General features: G+C 37.4%; 1 protein-coding gene across 5 annotated transcripts in view; it reads left to right on the top strand.

The window, feature by feature from the left end:
- The window catches only part of TRAPPC9 (trafficking protein particle complex 9), a 508539-nt gene that overhangs the window by 253819 nt on the left and 238980 nt on the right, over nucleotides 1–15740 (top strand). For 4 of the 5 annotated variants that reach the window (XM_037379008.1, XM_037379006.1, XM_037379007.1 and 1 more), the window contains one exon: nucleotides 1076–1166. In XM_037379008.1, the coding sequence (XP_037234905.1) occupies nucleotides 1076–1166 (91 nt within the window). Of the gene's footprint in view, nucleotides 1–1075; nucleotides 1167–9817; nucleotides 10295–15740 lie in introns of those variants that run through there. The other variant, XM_037379010.1, reaches the window with a different exon arrangement.

Below are 15740 nucleotides of genomic sequence, written 5' to 3'. Positions count from 1 at the left end.
GAGAAATTCCAGTGTAAGTGCACAGAAATGCATATGCTGTACATGTGCCTCTGAAGGAGCGGTGCTTGCTTCACCTCCACTTCTTCCTCTCAGCCTAGCCGAGATGGGGGCTCCTCGTGGTACAAAATTGTACCAAAGCTGCTCAATGCAGCTTTGGCCAAACAGAAGCTGGTGCTGACATGTGGGTGTGCTTCAAAGCCCTTTGTGTTCAGGGCCTTTCTGAAGTCAGGGACTTAGAAAAAAGAAATCCAGTGATCTTCCTGTTACAAATACATGCTATCTCAATAGACGCATCATATGAAATTATTATTAATTTGTTTAAATGGATAATACTATCTTTGTGTTACATTGAGTATTGCCTATGATTTTATTTTAGCATTTGTGTAACCTGTTTTGAAGCCCTTTAAAAACAGCGATTCTGCTTTACCCGACAGCTTATTTCAGTGCTTTGCTGTCCTTAGAGTAATAACAATTTCCTAATTTTTTCTTATTTCAGTCTGAGCTTGTTCCTGGACTCATACAGGAGTGAGTAGAAAGGGAAGCTTTCAGGTTATGTGCCTGTGTGATTCTGGTGTGTTTGCCCCTGATAACAACACTGTCACTGCATTGTCTAACATCCCTGTACCTCCAAAGAACTGGCACTGAGCTGGTACTGAAAGCTGTCATAGCCCACATTTCTTCTGTTTTCTATTGCTCTATTAAATTTTACCCTTTTTGTTTTCAGATTGCTCTTAATTTGTCATTTTGAATTCTGATCCTGCACCACATAGTTAACAGTTTCTGCATTTTTACAGCTTCCAGACTTCTTTTCCCCTTGTGTTTTACTATGGTTCAGGTACATTTTACCTTTACATCTTTGTATTTAACACTTCTCAGTGGAATTAACTTTTTTCTATTCCGAAGATACCAACTGCTCTAATTATTATTGTTAGTCAATTCATGGGTTAACAAACAAAATATGTAACTAACCATTAATGAGTCTCTAGCTTGCAGTTTTGATTTGCAATAATAAAAGTTGCACATATTACATACTCTTTTTCTGGCTGGAACAAAATTTTCCTTAATTCCAATTTACCCTTCCCTGAAGCGTGAAGGGGAAGCAAGCGTGGAAGGTGTTCTCAATCAACTGGTCCTGGAGCATCTACAGTTGGCTCCTCTCCAGTGGGGTGAGTAGTGTCAAAATCTATTGATTGTCTTTTTAGAGGCTTGCAATTTTTAGCAGCATGAGAATGACAATGTTTTCATTTACTGATATTTACTGATTCATTTATGATACAGGAGAATTTGTTAGGAATTTTATTTTCCTTTAGATATTTTACTTGGCTGAAGATAAATGTAAAATTGATACCTATTTTAAGTATCATTGTTCAGTGACAGTAAATATGAAACCTGAGTATGCACTTTCTCTTGTAATTTGCAGCTCTAGCTGGGTTGTATGAGAGGTGGCTGCTACTTAAATATTCCCTTTGCCTGACTGTGTTTCAAAAGTAATTTCTCTAAAATGCTTTCCTATGGAACTGGAATACACTTCATGGTATATTTCTTATCATGACTGAGATGTTTGCATTGCTAACTTTTTAGGTGCATAAAAAGTTGTTACTCTATGTAGTGGGTAAGAACAATTTATCTTAATTCTGCACTTAGAATGATGTTCCAGCAATGAAATACCGAATTCATTTAATTTTGAAGAGTCATAATAATGTGACTTCTTTCTGAGGTTAACAAGGCTAGTTCAGAGGCTTTGGAACATGGGATGTTCTCTTCCCAACATTTCTGTGTCAATTAAAAATGTAATAAAAAATGCCCAGTTCATCAGACAATTGTTTTCAAAACTTTTGCTTTTAAAGAAATTTAACTCCATATTCCTTTTTTAATCAATTTGGTGACCTAGAGAAGACCAGTTTTAAGGAACAATGATCCATCACTATTGTCTGCGTTAGCTATTAAAACTAAAATGACCCAAAACTGTGATGTTTGTGTACTCTTGTAGATGCTTGGGTTTTTTTTCAAGTGTGTGGATCATCCTCAACTCATATGTTAAAACTTGTAAACATTTTTGTTTATAGATGAGAAGATTAAATCTGGCAATGATTTAAAGTAGTTTGTTGTTAACATGTCAACCTTCAACCATCATCATCTGTCTCTGAAATCATGCTTATCTGGCCTCTGTTCTTCAGAGGATTCAAGGATTTGGTAGCGCTTGCTTATATGACTGGCTTTGGCTATGATTGCCCTGGTCCTCATCAGTGCAAGTGGTTCGTGTCAGGTGGATGTTGTGAGCTCAGACCGGTCACTTGGGAGTCATCTTAGTTCTGTGGAGTGGCATTGACCTTCAACAGATTTGTAATCTGGGCTCTGTGTTCAGAAGTTTTCTCTTGGCACTTTTGCATGGGAGATCACCTTAAGGATGACAACCGTAGGGTGTTTTCTTTTATTTTCCTGTTTCTTTTTTTTCCCCCCAAATTCCACTATTTTCTTAGTAAAAGAGGCTTTTAGAGCTGTAGGATTTAATCTGGCATTCCTGCCTAAATGGTGATAGGTACTTAGATGCACTTATTGAGTAACATGAATGTAGCACTGATTTGCAGTAAAATCTGATTGCCTGTGGAGTTGGTCATTTCTCAGGCTGTTGCTTAATGCAGTTAAAGAATCCCAGTTACTTTAGTTTTCAGAATGTATGAACACCAGCCAAAACTCTGTGATATTCTCTGCCTCATAACTGCAAAATCTTTTGAAGCACAATCTCTTGGCTGATTATGGCCTACATGCTAATTTTTTTACATTAAATGAAGCAAGGAAAGGGAGATCCTATGGGGATGTCAAATACTTGGTTTGCCACAACTTATACATATTTCCTTTTGGAAAGTTCTGGTGGCAGAAAATACTGGTTTTGCAGGAGTCTTATTTTTTTGTCTTAATTTTTTCTCAATCTGAAATTACTATTCTGAAATTACTATTGAATATATTATCTATTTTGTCTAACAGAAAAAATAATCTACGTAGAAGCTTTAGGTCACTGCAGAGATTATTGGAAAATATATTTTGATTAAGTGCCCAATCTTACTTGAAAACAACAGCAAAATTTGAATATTTTAGGGATTTTTAATCAACTATAATTTCAATTATTCAGCAGTTAAATCTTTGCTATTCGGTTTCATGCTGTTTTAGTCAGGTAGCCTTACTTGCAGTCATCATGAGGAAAGCTACTGCAGTCCCTCCAGAAAATGTACCGTGGCAGTGCAGGCTAATTTTGTTTTTATTAATGTGGACGGAGGAGGAATTAAAAAATTGGGTTTTTTTCAGTTTGATGTGTTGGAGTAATAAGGAGTTACTGGAATGTCTGGACAGTCAGGAGTGTGCATGTGTGTGTGAGTGCACACCTATTCAGATAATGTGACATACTGTCTTGAAGTTTAAATTGTCTTTCGGCATGGAAAAGTATTACATGTTTAAAATCATCGAAGGTGTATGTGAGTTCTCTTTTCCCTGTGGTTTTTTTTCTTGATGTTTTGCAGTGATTGAACTTAACTATCTTGTAAGAATCAGCTCTTTTAGTGGTAGCGATCTGTACTGAGTACCAATAATGATATCAACATATGCAAGCTACCTTAAAAGTTCTTTGACTGTTAACATTTCTACTAAAAGTGAACCATAATCTTAATATATATCATTAATAAGGCATTAGTCTACAGATTTTCTTTTCTCATCCTTCCTCATCCAATATTTTGATAATATTTTTGGTTTTGATAAGAAGGTACTTTAAAAATACTGTAATATTGTAGTGCCAGCCTGATTTTTTTTTCCCTCTTAGTCATCACACTGTCTGTAGTCACAGCTTTGCTTTGCTTTGAGTTTTGCTTTTTTGTGTATTATGAAAAACTTGCATTTTAATGTGAACCCTTTACTACTAGCCATCATTGTAATATAATCTTTCAATATAGTGGCTGAAAATTTTGTGTTAGCTTTATGCAGTAAAATTGATTCTATGGTTATTCAAGGTTTTTGCTATATTGATGGTTACACCGAAGCGTTTACTTTATTATAAGTGCTCACAGTGAAACATGAATGAATATTTAACATGGTTTTGATTAAAAAAGGACTGGCTCTGGTTCAAATTTATAAAAGCTGGACTTCAAAATTCCTTTTAAATGTGGCATATTTAATTCATATTAGAGTTAATATTACATTTCCAAAATTATTAAAGCATATTGAAATAATTTTTCATGTAAATTTGACAATCTTGTCTTTTTTTCATTACATGCAAGGGAAAAAGTAGAATTAAGAGTTAGTGGCATTGAAGTTTTGCTCTGAGGGTAAGAAGTCAATTCTGATGCTTGTCTGAGGAAAAAAAGTGCGTCTTAGTGAACACTGTTGATTGTGATTTCATATAATTAAATGACTGGGGAAGGGAAAAGTATTTAGAACATGAGGAATCATGAAAAAGAAAATATGTCAAAGGCTAGACTGAGTTCTTAAGATGTTGTTAAAATTGATTTTAAGATTTAGGACATCTGTAAAATGAAGTTATCTATTAGGCAGGTTAGTAAATCACACGTAATTGAAAACATAATCTTGCTCAACACCACCAAGTTCAATGTTCTCTAAAATTTATGACATATTTTCTTTTTACTGCTGGGCAACAAACCAAATGGTAGGAATAGATGTGGTTTTAAGGTGAATATATTAATATCATCAAATCAAGGAAACATAGCCTGCAAAGTTTAATGAGGAGAACCAAGACTCTTCAAAGGCATATGTTGTGCAAATTCTGTGGTTTGATTTGAAAATAATCAGATGGAAGCATTTGTAGTTGCTGGCTGTGCGGTATTTTTTTCAGTCTTTATTTGATTTATGTTGCTAAGTTTTGCAAGCAAGCAAAATTCTGAGACCGAACATTCATCAGTTTGATGGTACTCTTCTGCATTCCATAGCAAAATCATCATAGGTACAAATGCTATGCACAAAATGTTGTTACTGAACTTGAAATAGACTGAGTTTGAAATAGACTGGTTATTGAACCTGGAATAGGCTGGACGCCGGATATTCCTACAATCCAATGAGAAGTACCTCTTAAGCGAGAGGTGAACGCTTGGCATCCTGCACACAAATTTCACAACAGAAACCTATTTTAAATTCTGCTACGTAAAGCAAAACAAATCTAACTTCCTTCACTGCCTGCAACTACAAGGGAAAGATACCTTTTCCTGATGATCCTCATTCGTATCAGAGCAAAGATCTATTAGAGAAATTTGAGGTAGGAATTTAGAACTGTAGACACCTAAAAGTGCTGAATGTTTTAATATATCAGGCAAATACTTCATACTTTTCTTTCCCTGTAAAAACTAATTGAATAATCAATGATTATACATGAACTCTAAAGATGGTATTTGCAGTAATATTCTAAGAAACATACATTTGTCAAGCTTCACTGGGGGAAAAGTCCAGAAGTAGCTTTTTACATTCATTCATTCTTTTATTTCGTTCATTCTTCACTTCTTCCTTCATAAGGTACATGAATTCCAGAAGAGTTTATAATGTTTAAATTAATCATGGATACCTTCTCAAAATGCAGTGCATTTAATTTTCTAGTGTGTGATTAAAGGCAAAACTTAACAGGACTGCTGCTGAATGCTGTCCAGATCGTAATTAAGAAAAGTGATGGTTAATAACCAAAGTCTTAATTATTTACTTACAGCTAGAGAATGCTACACTTTTGTTGCGGGTTCACAGTAAATTGAGTGTCTGCCTGCGTTATGTGGGCATATTGTGCTTAAGAGAAAACTGAAAAACTTCAGACTGTAGGATGGTTATAAATTGTCCCTCACAGGTAGTTGGAATCAATAGGGGAGGTAGATTTAAAAGTATTGTGTTTTATGAGCATGTGGTTCAAGACAGCTTATTTGGAAATTCTGTCAGGTTAAGTTTCACAAAACATCTTGTGGAAGCATTACTTTTAAAAACACATAATCTTAATAAATTCATTGTATGTTTTAGAGAGCACCAAATCAGAATCATTTTCACAGTTTATATATTTCATGTATCTGAGAATTAATTACTGAAACTACTCACCCGTTTTATTTTGCATTTTCCAGTGTGACCTTAGACCATAATTAAATCATTCTTTCCACAATTTATCTGATTACCTCTTGGGATTGTGGCAGTGTCAAATCACAGCATCCTGAACACATAGGAAAATATTTTAAAGTAGCTGTCAGTAAGTAGATGAGGAAATGATCCATCTCTAAGCCTGTGTTTTGGATGCTCTCTTGACACCCTGGCATCTTGTTGTCCCCAAGGACCTAGTTAAAAAGAACCAGATCTCTGCAGACATGAACGTTGTCAATGGTTTTGCTTTAGTTGGGGCTGTCGTACAGTATTGCTCTTCCCCCATATTTGAAATTCCAAGGCTGTCTTGGATGTTTGTTCAAAGGCTGGTGTTAGGGGACTGTAAGGAAGTAGTTCTGCTTTCTCTTTTAATAAACACCCCCCTCGTAGGCCCTCCACAGGAGCATGTAGATTATATAGATACAAGTTTGGAAACAGAGAGAGATCAGCAGGGTCTATAAAGGTTTGCCCTTCAAAAAAGAAATTATGAATGCTATTCTGTTCATTCATCAAACTAAATTATTCTTTAATTATTTCTATTTTAGAATTACAGTAGGCTGGCCATTATCATCATTAGAAAGATGAAATGAAGAGTGTTAGCCAGAAAACCTCAAGAGTAAGCTGTCTGTAAGGTAGAAAATCACAGTCTGATTTGTAGGAAGACTGAAATCGTGAAACAATCTGGAGATAAATGGGTTTTACTAGGTAACCAACCTTTCTCAACCATTTAGAAAAACCTTCAGGTTTTTCATTTTTATATTTAAGATGCAGGAGAGGTGGCAACACTTTCATATCTTAACAGCTTGTGTGCAGGCTGTTTTGGAGGATATTTTGGCAATGTCAAACAAGCAACATGCTTTAGTTACTGGGAAGTGTTAAGGGATTGGGGTAGTACATTGAAAAAATGGACTAACTTGATAAAACTAGGGCATCTGGCTCACGAATAATGTTCTCGCATGTCAAAACATGCTATTGTGTGATATGTTTTGAATCAGCTGTTGTTTCTAATTCCTACCAAAGCCTTGGTTACTCTAAACTGAAAGGAATAAATTGTAGAGAGAGTTTTAGACATAACTGAACCAGTAGTGATTTCAAAGACAAGATGCTAAGAATAAAGAGAGCATCCTAAAGTGAAAATAAATTAACAAAACCTCTTGTGTAAAGACAGATAGCTTGAGACAGGTTGGGTGAAGTGCCGGTGGTTACTTCATATCAAATTTCTGAAAGAACTGGTAGCTGAAGCTGCAGGTCCAGCATTTTTAACAAAGCAGTGAAAAGAGGCAGTAGGGAAAATGGAGTAATAAATACTAATGGAGTTGTCTTAAGCATTGGTCTAGGACCAATCTCAGCAATGTGGATTGTTACAGGTTTTTGCTTAAAAAAAAGAGAAAAAAGGAAAGCAGATAGGAGGAGGAGGAGAATTAAACCAATGATACATGCTGATGGCTCAAAGACAAGCACCACCATCTCTCCAGGAAGAGATCAGGCTACTACACAGAAGCATGGAATAGTTTGGGTTGGAAGGGACCATCAAGGATCATCTAATCCAAACCTCTGCCATGGGCAGGCACATCAATAACACTAGATTAGGTTGCTCATAGCCCCATCCAACCTGACCTTGAATGCTTTCGATGACAGGGCATCCACAGCTTCTCTGGACAACCTGTTCCACTGTCTCACTTCCCTCATTGTAAAGAATTTCTTTCTTAGTCCAATCTAAACCCACCCTCTTAAAGTTTAAAACTGTTGCCCCTTGTCCTGTCACTACAGGTCTTGGTCAAAAAGATCTCTCTGTATTTCTCATAATCTTTTGATAATCTCAAAAACCAAAATACCATAAATAAAATGGATGAAATGTAGTCCAGCAAAAAAGGTTATCTGTTCTGAGACTAGTAATGCAGAAGTCCCCTAGAAATTCAGCTGTCTGAAGTGATTGGAAAGGATTTGATTAAGTGTTATGCTGAGCTGCCAGTGTAATTCAGCTATGAAGAAAGGTGTATGTGATGTTTGGCCAAGCCTCTAATGAAACCTCCCATAGGAAACTTCTTACCGAAGAGCTCAGATCAAACCAGAATAGAAAAAAGTAAATTTTTGGTAGTGATGAAGGAATGAAGACTTACTGCTGGCTTAATGCTATGGAGATGCTACACTGAATAAAATCAGATCAATTCTCAAAGGCTGAGTAAAGCTGGCAGGTGAGTTCTGTGTTCACTACTTAGGCATCTAATACAGTCTTGCGTGCTTTGAGTTGCAGTATCTCTGAGACACATTTCTTTAATTTAGCAAAATCAAGAGTTGACTGATCTCCAGGAACTGATCAGAAGACCAAGTCTCAAGGAGGGGAAAAACAATGCTGAAGTAGGGTGACTGTTGGCATAAGAACATGTTGGCGTAAGTTCTGAATGGGAGCTATCTGTTGTTAAATGCAGGCTTGATTTTTTTTAAAGACCATTAAGGTTTTCAACACAATGTAACATCAGAAGTACTGGTGGAGAGGAAAGTACCAAATGATGGTGTTTCGTCAGATAGGAAAAGGAGAAAAGGGAACAGGGCATTGTGGTAGCAGGAAAATTAACTGATTCAAGCTTGATTCAGGCACATATGCCTAATATATATTTTTTATGTTGAGTGAGTGACTTTGTTTTCAATATTTCATTTACAAAAACATTGTATTTTTAAAGGGGGGGGAAAAAGCTATGCATAGTTTACTTCTTTATAGGAATATTGCTTATGACATTTCAGTTAAGCCATAACAGGTGATTGAGGAACACCATAATGATGATAAATTGTTACACAGTTATGAGGGTACTTAATTTTCTAGGTATTGTTGGAAGTAAATTGAATAATAGATTAATTGCACATCCAAATTAAAAAATGAAAAGCTATCAAAATAATTATGAAAATGGGTTACACTTTCAAAAAGAGCTGTGAAGATAATTGTAAGGGAGAAGATTGAAAAGACAAAAAAACTGTCTTGTAAAGCAGTTGATGAAAAGTGAAATCTGCACTGAATCTGCAGAGAAATAAATTTCTATTACTTTGATGGACACAGAAGATAACATTTGAATAAAAATTTAGACAAAGACAATTAAGCTTGTGGACAATTAGAAAAAGAAAAAAGGAAAAAAGATCAGAAGATGTATGTATTAACAAGAAAGGCAAGAAAGATGCTTTGATCAGGCAGGATTTTAATTGCCCAGTAATTAAACGAATTGTACAGTTAAGTGTGTAGAGAATGAGAGATGGAAAGTATGCTAATTGTAGTGGAGGAATATTCTGAATAGCCTATGTAGGACAGGTTCAACGTGTAATTGGTTGGGGGCAGTAAGCAAGAGGGGAGACAATATTCCAGAATGCATATGCTAAGCTTTCCTTATCTGGCTTCTGACATTTTTCAGCTTTTGTTTCATTTCAATTGAAAAAATAATGCATATGCTTGGAACTGAATGCCATGAATGTTGTAAATGAAAGGAGTCTTTCACTGACCACATTGTACTTTGGATCAAACTTTTTTACTCATGAAGAGTATCATTTGACTGGACCATTACATCTTCTTGGTAGAAGTGCAAATGTACTCTGTTGTAGTTTAAACTTTGTAATTAGTCAAGTTAAATGGAAAGTTTTCCTTTTATTTTTTTACTTTACTAAAAGCAAAATTTTCCAAGTATTTTCATTTGTTCTTCCCACACCCCCTTGTGTTTTGACTCATCAGTTAAGACCAGCATGACCTATCATCAGTAGAAGTTCTCCAGCAAACAGATGTTTTGAAGAGACACAACGTTGGTTTAATTTTCAGTGTTCATTCTGAAGCAGTTCTTTATTTCATCAAGGAAGCAGAAGTGACTTAATGACTGTAAAGAACATAAATCCACCTCAGTAAGCCTTGTAATACTGAAATTAATAGCTTCCAACTGTCAAAGCCTCAACAGTACAAGCACAGACCAGAACAGACAGATTTGTATGAAGAAACATAAGCTTTGACTGAAGTTCTCTCTCTTCCATGTTCTCTCCTTTTCTCCTTTTTAGTCTCTCACTCAAAATTGGCAGCTATTGTCTGATTTTTAGCATAAGAGGGTTTTTTTCTTCATGCTGTGATTTGTCTTAGCCTATTCTTTCTCCCCATTGCCTTTTTGGTCAGACAAAAACTTTATTTTACTTCTGCTTTTATTTTGTGTCCCAGACCTTTGTATTAAGCAATCATAGTGTTTTGGTTTTGGTGTTTGGTTTTTTTTTTTGGGGGGGGAGGGGGTTGTTTGTTTGTTTTGGGGGTTTTGTGTTTGTTTTTTTTAAGAAAGTGTACAGGTTTAGGTCAGAAAGAGGTTAATTTCATTTGATTGATTTGAATCATTAATTGGTTTGATTGTGCAAAGGAAGCCAGACAAACAGAAAACCTTTCCTGAGCTCTGATCCTGTGTGTTTATTGATACTGCATCATACTCAGTGGTGAACTTAGACCTTTTATTTTAGTGTCTGTTTCCTTATTAAGCAGAAATTCAGGTTTGCTTTAATAACATTTATTACTACCTATGGATACATTAGAAAAAGTTACAGAAAGAGAAGAGCTATTTTCATGCATCTTAGGGTGTAAAAGCGGAGCCATTCTGTAGGCTGGCTTTGTAGAAAAGGGCTTTCACCAAAAGATACTCAAGTTGTTTTCTGTTAGTCATTACGTTTTGTACAGTATCATATAAAGTTGTGGCTCAATAATACCAGACATATACAGGGCTGTTACAGAACCTTTATGTCAAGGCCAGACACAAGAGATGAAATAAGGAAGGATCTTAATTAAACATGTTAGTAGTATATAGAAAGGGTAAAATGTCTCAGCAGCGTCTAGAATTACACAGAGAAAAATAATTGGTTACCTCATGTGAAAACTTGAGGAAAGAAAAAAAGGCAGCAGCAGCAATCCTCAATAATTAAAAGAAGTGCTAGGGGATAATTACATTTCTGTGCTTTGATAAACAGTGAACTGTCAGTTGTCTGAGTGAACGATGGGATCAGGTTGTTCAAGCTAAAGGAAAAGCCCAGGTATTAAAAGTGTTGGAGACCATAAATCAGAAACTTTAGGGCAGAAATGGGTGCTACCAGCCCCAGATGGTTCTGGTTGGAGGTCTGTCTTCCAACAGCACTCCCAGCTGTGGGAGCATTTAGTAAATTTGGTTTAGCAGGACATGAAGTTGCAGAGTTGGTTTTATGCTGCACAAAAGTTCCAGACTCCAGCTGGAGCACTGCTGAGTGGAGGGATCACCAGCTCAGATCTGGCAGAGCTTCTTGGCTTGGGCTTTGCCTTATATATCAGACTGGGCATTGGGCAAATGGGACATTGCACCTGTAGGTTACGCCACTTGGATTGAGAGCCCTTGTTTGAAATGAGATATATTTGTAGCTCCTTCATTCTGCCCAGGAATTTAGGCCCACGATAAACCGCCCAAATGGGAGCTGACCCCATGAGGATGGCTGTTCACTCTGTCCTGCCTAGTGGACTTCTCCATGGCATTTAATTCCCAATATCTGCAGCACTTCTTTACTATCGCAGTTTTTCCCATACATGCTTCCCTTCCAGAAAGAAAACATGCCGGTTTCTCTCACTAATGAAATAGCCAAATAGTGGTAGTCAAGCAAAAAAAAAAATGAAAAAAGTGTGTGAAATGTAATCTAAGTTTTTGAGAGTCAGATGAAAATAAGGTCAGTAAACAGCTGTCAGTTGGAGTGAACATCCTGAACTTTGCCTGTTGAAGATGCAGAATGACCTCTTCTGGTTTCCAAGTGACTATAATTTTGTATAACTTGCTGGAGCAACCAGTGAGCTTCTGAACATCTGTTCCTAATGAAGATACTAATCAGCAGTGTGCTCACTATTTGCTATTTATGAACTACTTTTGTTAAACAGTTAAGCTCTATTTGAAGGAAATTAGTTCTGTTTATGGGTACTTAGTAGACAGTGAATTGTGTTGTCTGCATATGGTTTGAAATTTATCTCATAACATGAAATATACATCTTTAATGTTAATTCAGAATTATATTGCAGAAGGTGTCTCAATATAATTTTGTTTGGAGAGCCTTTTGTAAACTTATTGAACTCCTTCTGAGAACCTTGCTGTGAATGGGAATTTCAAGATTAAATTTATTTGTGACTCATTTCCAGCCCTTTCAGTCTCATGTCAATATTGTTCTTTAGTTTAAATAGCTTTTCTCAGCCTCTGCTGTTTGCCTGTTTTTACTCTTGCTGTTTCTTTTGCGCATTTCGAGAGAGTAGTCACAGGGTGGTGTTTTATTGTCCACCCGGTAATTATCTTTGTCAGTCTGTTATAAAAGTGTGGGTTTTGTCTTAGTTCTGTATCACAAGCTTAGATCTTCAGTAGCGTTATTCCTGACATGGATCCTTGATGATTTCCCTTAATAAAGTAAATCTATGCTTTCATTTTCAAGACTATCTATTGTCCTTTATTAATCACAAAAAATAAAGTGAATAGTTAGTATTTCATAGAACATGGTGTGGGCTATCAAAACCAACATTGCCTTTCTCACAAACATTGCTTTGAAACAGGCAGTGGTGGAGTAAATCCAGTTAATTAAACCTTCTGGCTCATATCAAAGTTTGTATATTAAGACCAACGTGAAATTTGTCAAAATCTGGCTACAACATAGTGTTCAGCAAGTTTGCTGTCTCCTCTAGCCTGTCTCTAGCAGGATCTTGAATGTTTAAGGTGGATAATAATGTAATCACTCTGAGTAAATACAAAATAATTAAACCACCAAAACTTTCAGAAGCTAACTTTGATTAAATTTCCAGTTTCACATACTTTGCACCACGACCAATAGTGTCATAAAGGAGTATCAGGCCTTATTTCTGTCAGTATTAATGTCATATTGTGAAGCATCTATAGTATTTCCAGTGGAGTACAGTTTGTCCGCTGATGTGAAATTCCTGTGTTACTAATTTTTTCCATCGCTTGAAGTCTTTCTTAGCAAACAGTAAAGAAGATACTCCACATGACTTTGGGAGTCATTACTCTGAACAGCTGGAATGTTGTCATATTGGCCAGGTCTGTGACATGCCCCTGACTGTGCTGATGACATTGCTATAGAAGATACTGTCTGAAGAAAAGGTTCTTCCCTGCCATTATGTGCCCCGATACTGAGAAAACCATCCCCTTGTGGCTATGAAGCCTGTGCCTGGGCAGCCATCTCATAAGAAACTGATTAATCCCTGCAGCTCGATCACTAAATAGTCAGATATGTAACAGCTTTTTTTCGTGCTATCTAGGCTTGTATTCCAAGTGACAAAGTGACATTTGCCTATCCAGGGGTCTTGTATAGTCCTTATGAATGTAGAATCAAAGATGTTTCTCGCAGTAGCCCTTGGTGTTCCTAGCTGGAAATCCAACAATTCTTAGGAAACCCAGATATATACAGATTAATTTCAAACTAACGTTCGTTTTTATTACACAATAATTATGTTTTTCACCACATGCACATGCAGAATCTCGGAAATCAAAATCTGTGGGGTGCCCGTGCCCAGGCGCTGGCGGCAGGAGCTGCAGCGCAGCCTCTGTGAGGCGAGGCCGGGGCTGCCCCGGTCCGGCCCCAGCCGGTCCCAGCCGGCCCCAGCGCCCCCCCGCAGGGCACAGCTGAGCCCCTCAGCCAAGCCGGGGGCGCCGGGGAGGGGGGCAACAGGTTTCCGCAAGGGCCACAGGCGGCCCAGGCAGAGGAGGAGGCAGCCGAGGGGGGAGCAGCAGCAGAGGCAGCCCCAGGCCGCAGCAGGAGGAGGGCAGGAGGTGCCGCAGGCCCGGAGCAGGGCTCCCCTGCAGCCCTGGCGAGCCCCCGCCGGGGCAGAGCCCCAGCCTGCAGCCCGGGGAGGGCCATTATCTTGACCCATGAGCTTTTTTATCCTTTTTATTCCCCTGTCCTGTTGTGGAGGTGGACTGAGTGAGCAAGTGGGTGGGCACCTGGCAGCTGACCAAGGTCAGTCCACCCCAGTTTGTTACTTAAATATCTGGATATTCCCTTTCAATTACTGTCTTTTGGGGAGGTCATAGTGCAGTTTGTTCAGTTCCTTGGAGCCAGTAATACTCAGAAATCTCTGCAAAAGCAATAGGTAATACACAAAGGTAAAAAATACGCTAGAGTGATGCAAGGTAAGGAATGAAAATGAGACAGTACAGGACTGTTTGCTTGTAAAAAATTGTTTTGGGTTTCTGGCTGTCACAGTACATAGTTTTGGTACAGATCTGTTCAGAAAGCTGTGCGTTGTTCAGTCAAGTAAAAATGAGCAGAGGCAGACCAGGACTGTGACATGTAGCGATACATGCCTGATAGAGGAGGCAGCTTGGAATAGAGGTTGGTGATCATAATCTGGAAGCTGTTCTTCAAAAGGCATGGTGGCAGACAATGAAATTCTTCCATTGTTTTGAGAGAGTGAAAGAATTCAACTACTTGATCATCATGCAGAGTTAACCTTCACAGATTTCCTTCTGTTCTTATAATAAATTGTTTCTTAGGCAATGTATTGTGTGAGATTAAGAAGAACTCTGACACACTGTATAGCATCATTCTTAATCCTTCTTTCTTTAAAGTATCTTCTGTATTGCATTCGTGCTGCAGCTTGGTAATAATCCAGAGTGTTACCTAATTTATGTAAAATACCACAGATGGTGTTCACCTCTAACTTTCATCTGGAGTTTGGTCTTTGTTTGTTTGTTTGCCTTACCGCATGCCATCAGAATCAGCAAGGCCTTAGTCAAAGCAAGTTGGGTAGTTTGATGGTGTGAACTCAGCAAAAAATTGTTACATGTCTACATTTAAATATGAACAGAACAAAGCATTACAGAAAACCAGAGATTTCGTTTAGCCCAGGAACTACATTTTATTCATATTTTGTTGTCTGTAGATATTGACTAAAATGTTGGTCCATTGGGTTTTTGAAGCAGGTTGTCTGTGCCTTCAGTTATCACACATTAGAGTTAGCTCTGCTAATTAGAAACTTAACTGAATTCTGTATGGGATAGTGGACATTTCTCAGCTGGACAGATTCCAAATGTGACCCTTTGATTGTTCAGGTATTTTTCATAAAAGTTAACGCTAACAACATGCAAATTCCCAGGATGCCATTTTTTTGGATATAGTTGGGTTAGTCCTGTTGGACAGTACTAATTATACACAAACTGGCAGTAATAAAGCCTTTGAACTACCTCTGGGAAGAAGCTTTAAACTGAAATACTGTAGTGATGGCTCCTATGCTTTTCCTGATGTGCTAAAATCTAGAGAGGAGGCTATATGAAGGGCTTTTCTGAGCTCTGAGATAAGCCTGAAGAAACAGGAGATGTAAGTGCGGGTTCAAATATTTTCAGTGCTAAAGTGGAATTGCCCTGAGCACTTCACTAGAAATTAAATTTGAGTACATGGTATCTGGCAATTAATAGCAAATAAAAACTACCTTTATAAGCAGTGATTAGATGGTCTTTGATTGTCATTACATCATATTCTGATGGCAAAGTGAATTTATTAAAGTTTCCAAACACTGACATAAACACAAGTAAATATTTTGCTCATTAATTACATACATGTATGTAATAATGTCTGGGTGAAAAGTCATTTGGGATTCTTTCTATTTTGGAAACAGGGATTAAAGT

The sequence above is a fragment of the Falco rusticolus genome, chromosome 3, assembly GCF_015220075.1.
Source record: "Falco rusticolus isolate bFalRus1 chromosome 3, bFalRus1.pri, whole genome shotgun sequence".
NCBI lineage: Eukaryota > Metazoa > Chordata > Aves > Falconiformes > Falconidae > Falco > Falco rusticolus.
Note: the sequence above shows the minus strand (reverse complement) of the source record. Positions and strands in the feature narration are given on the sequence as shown.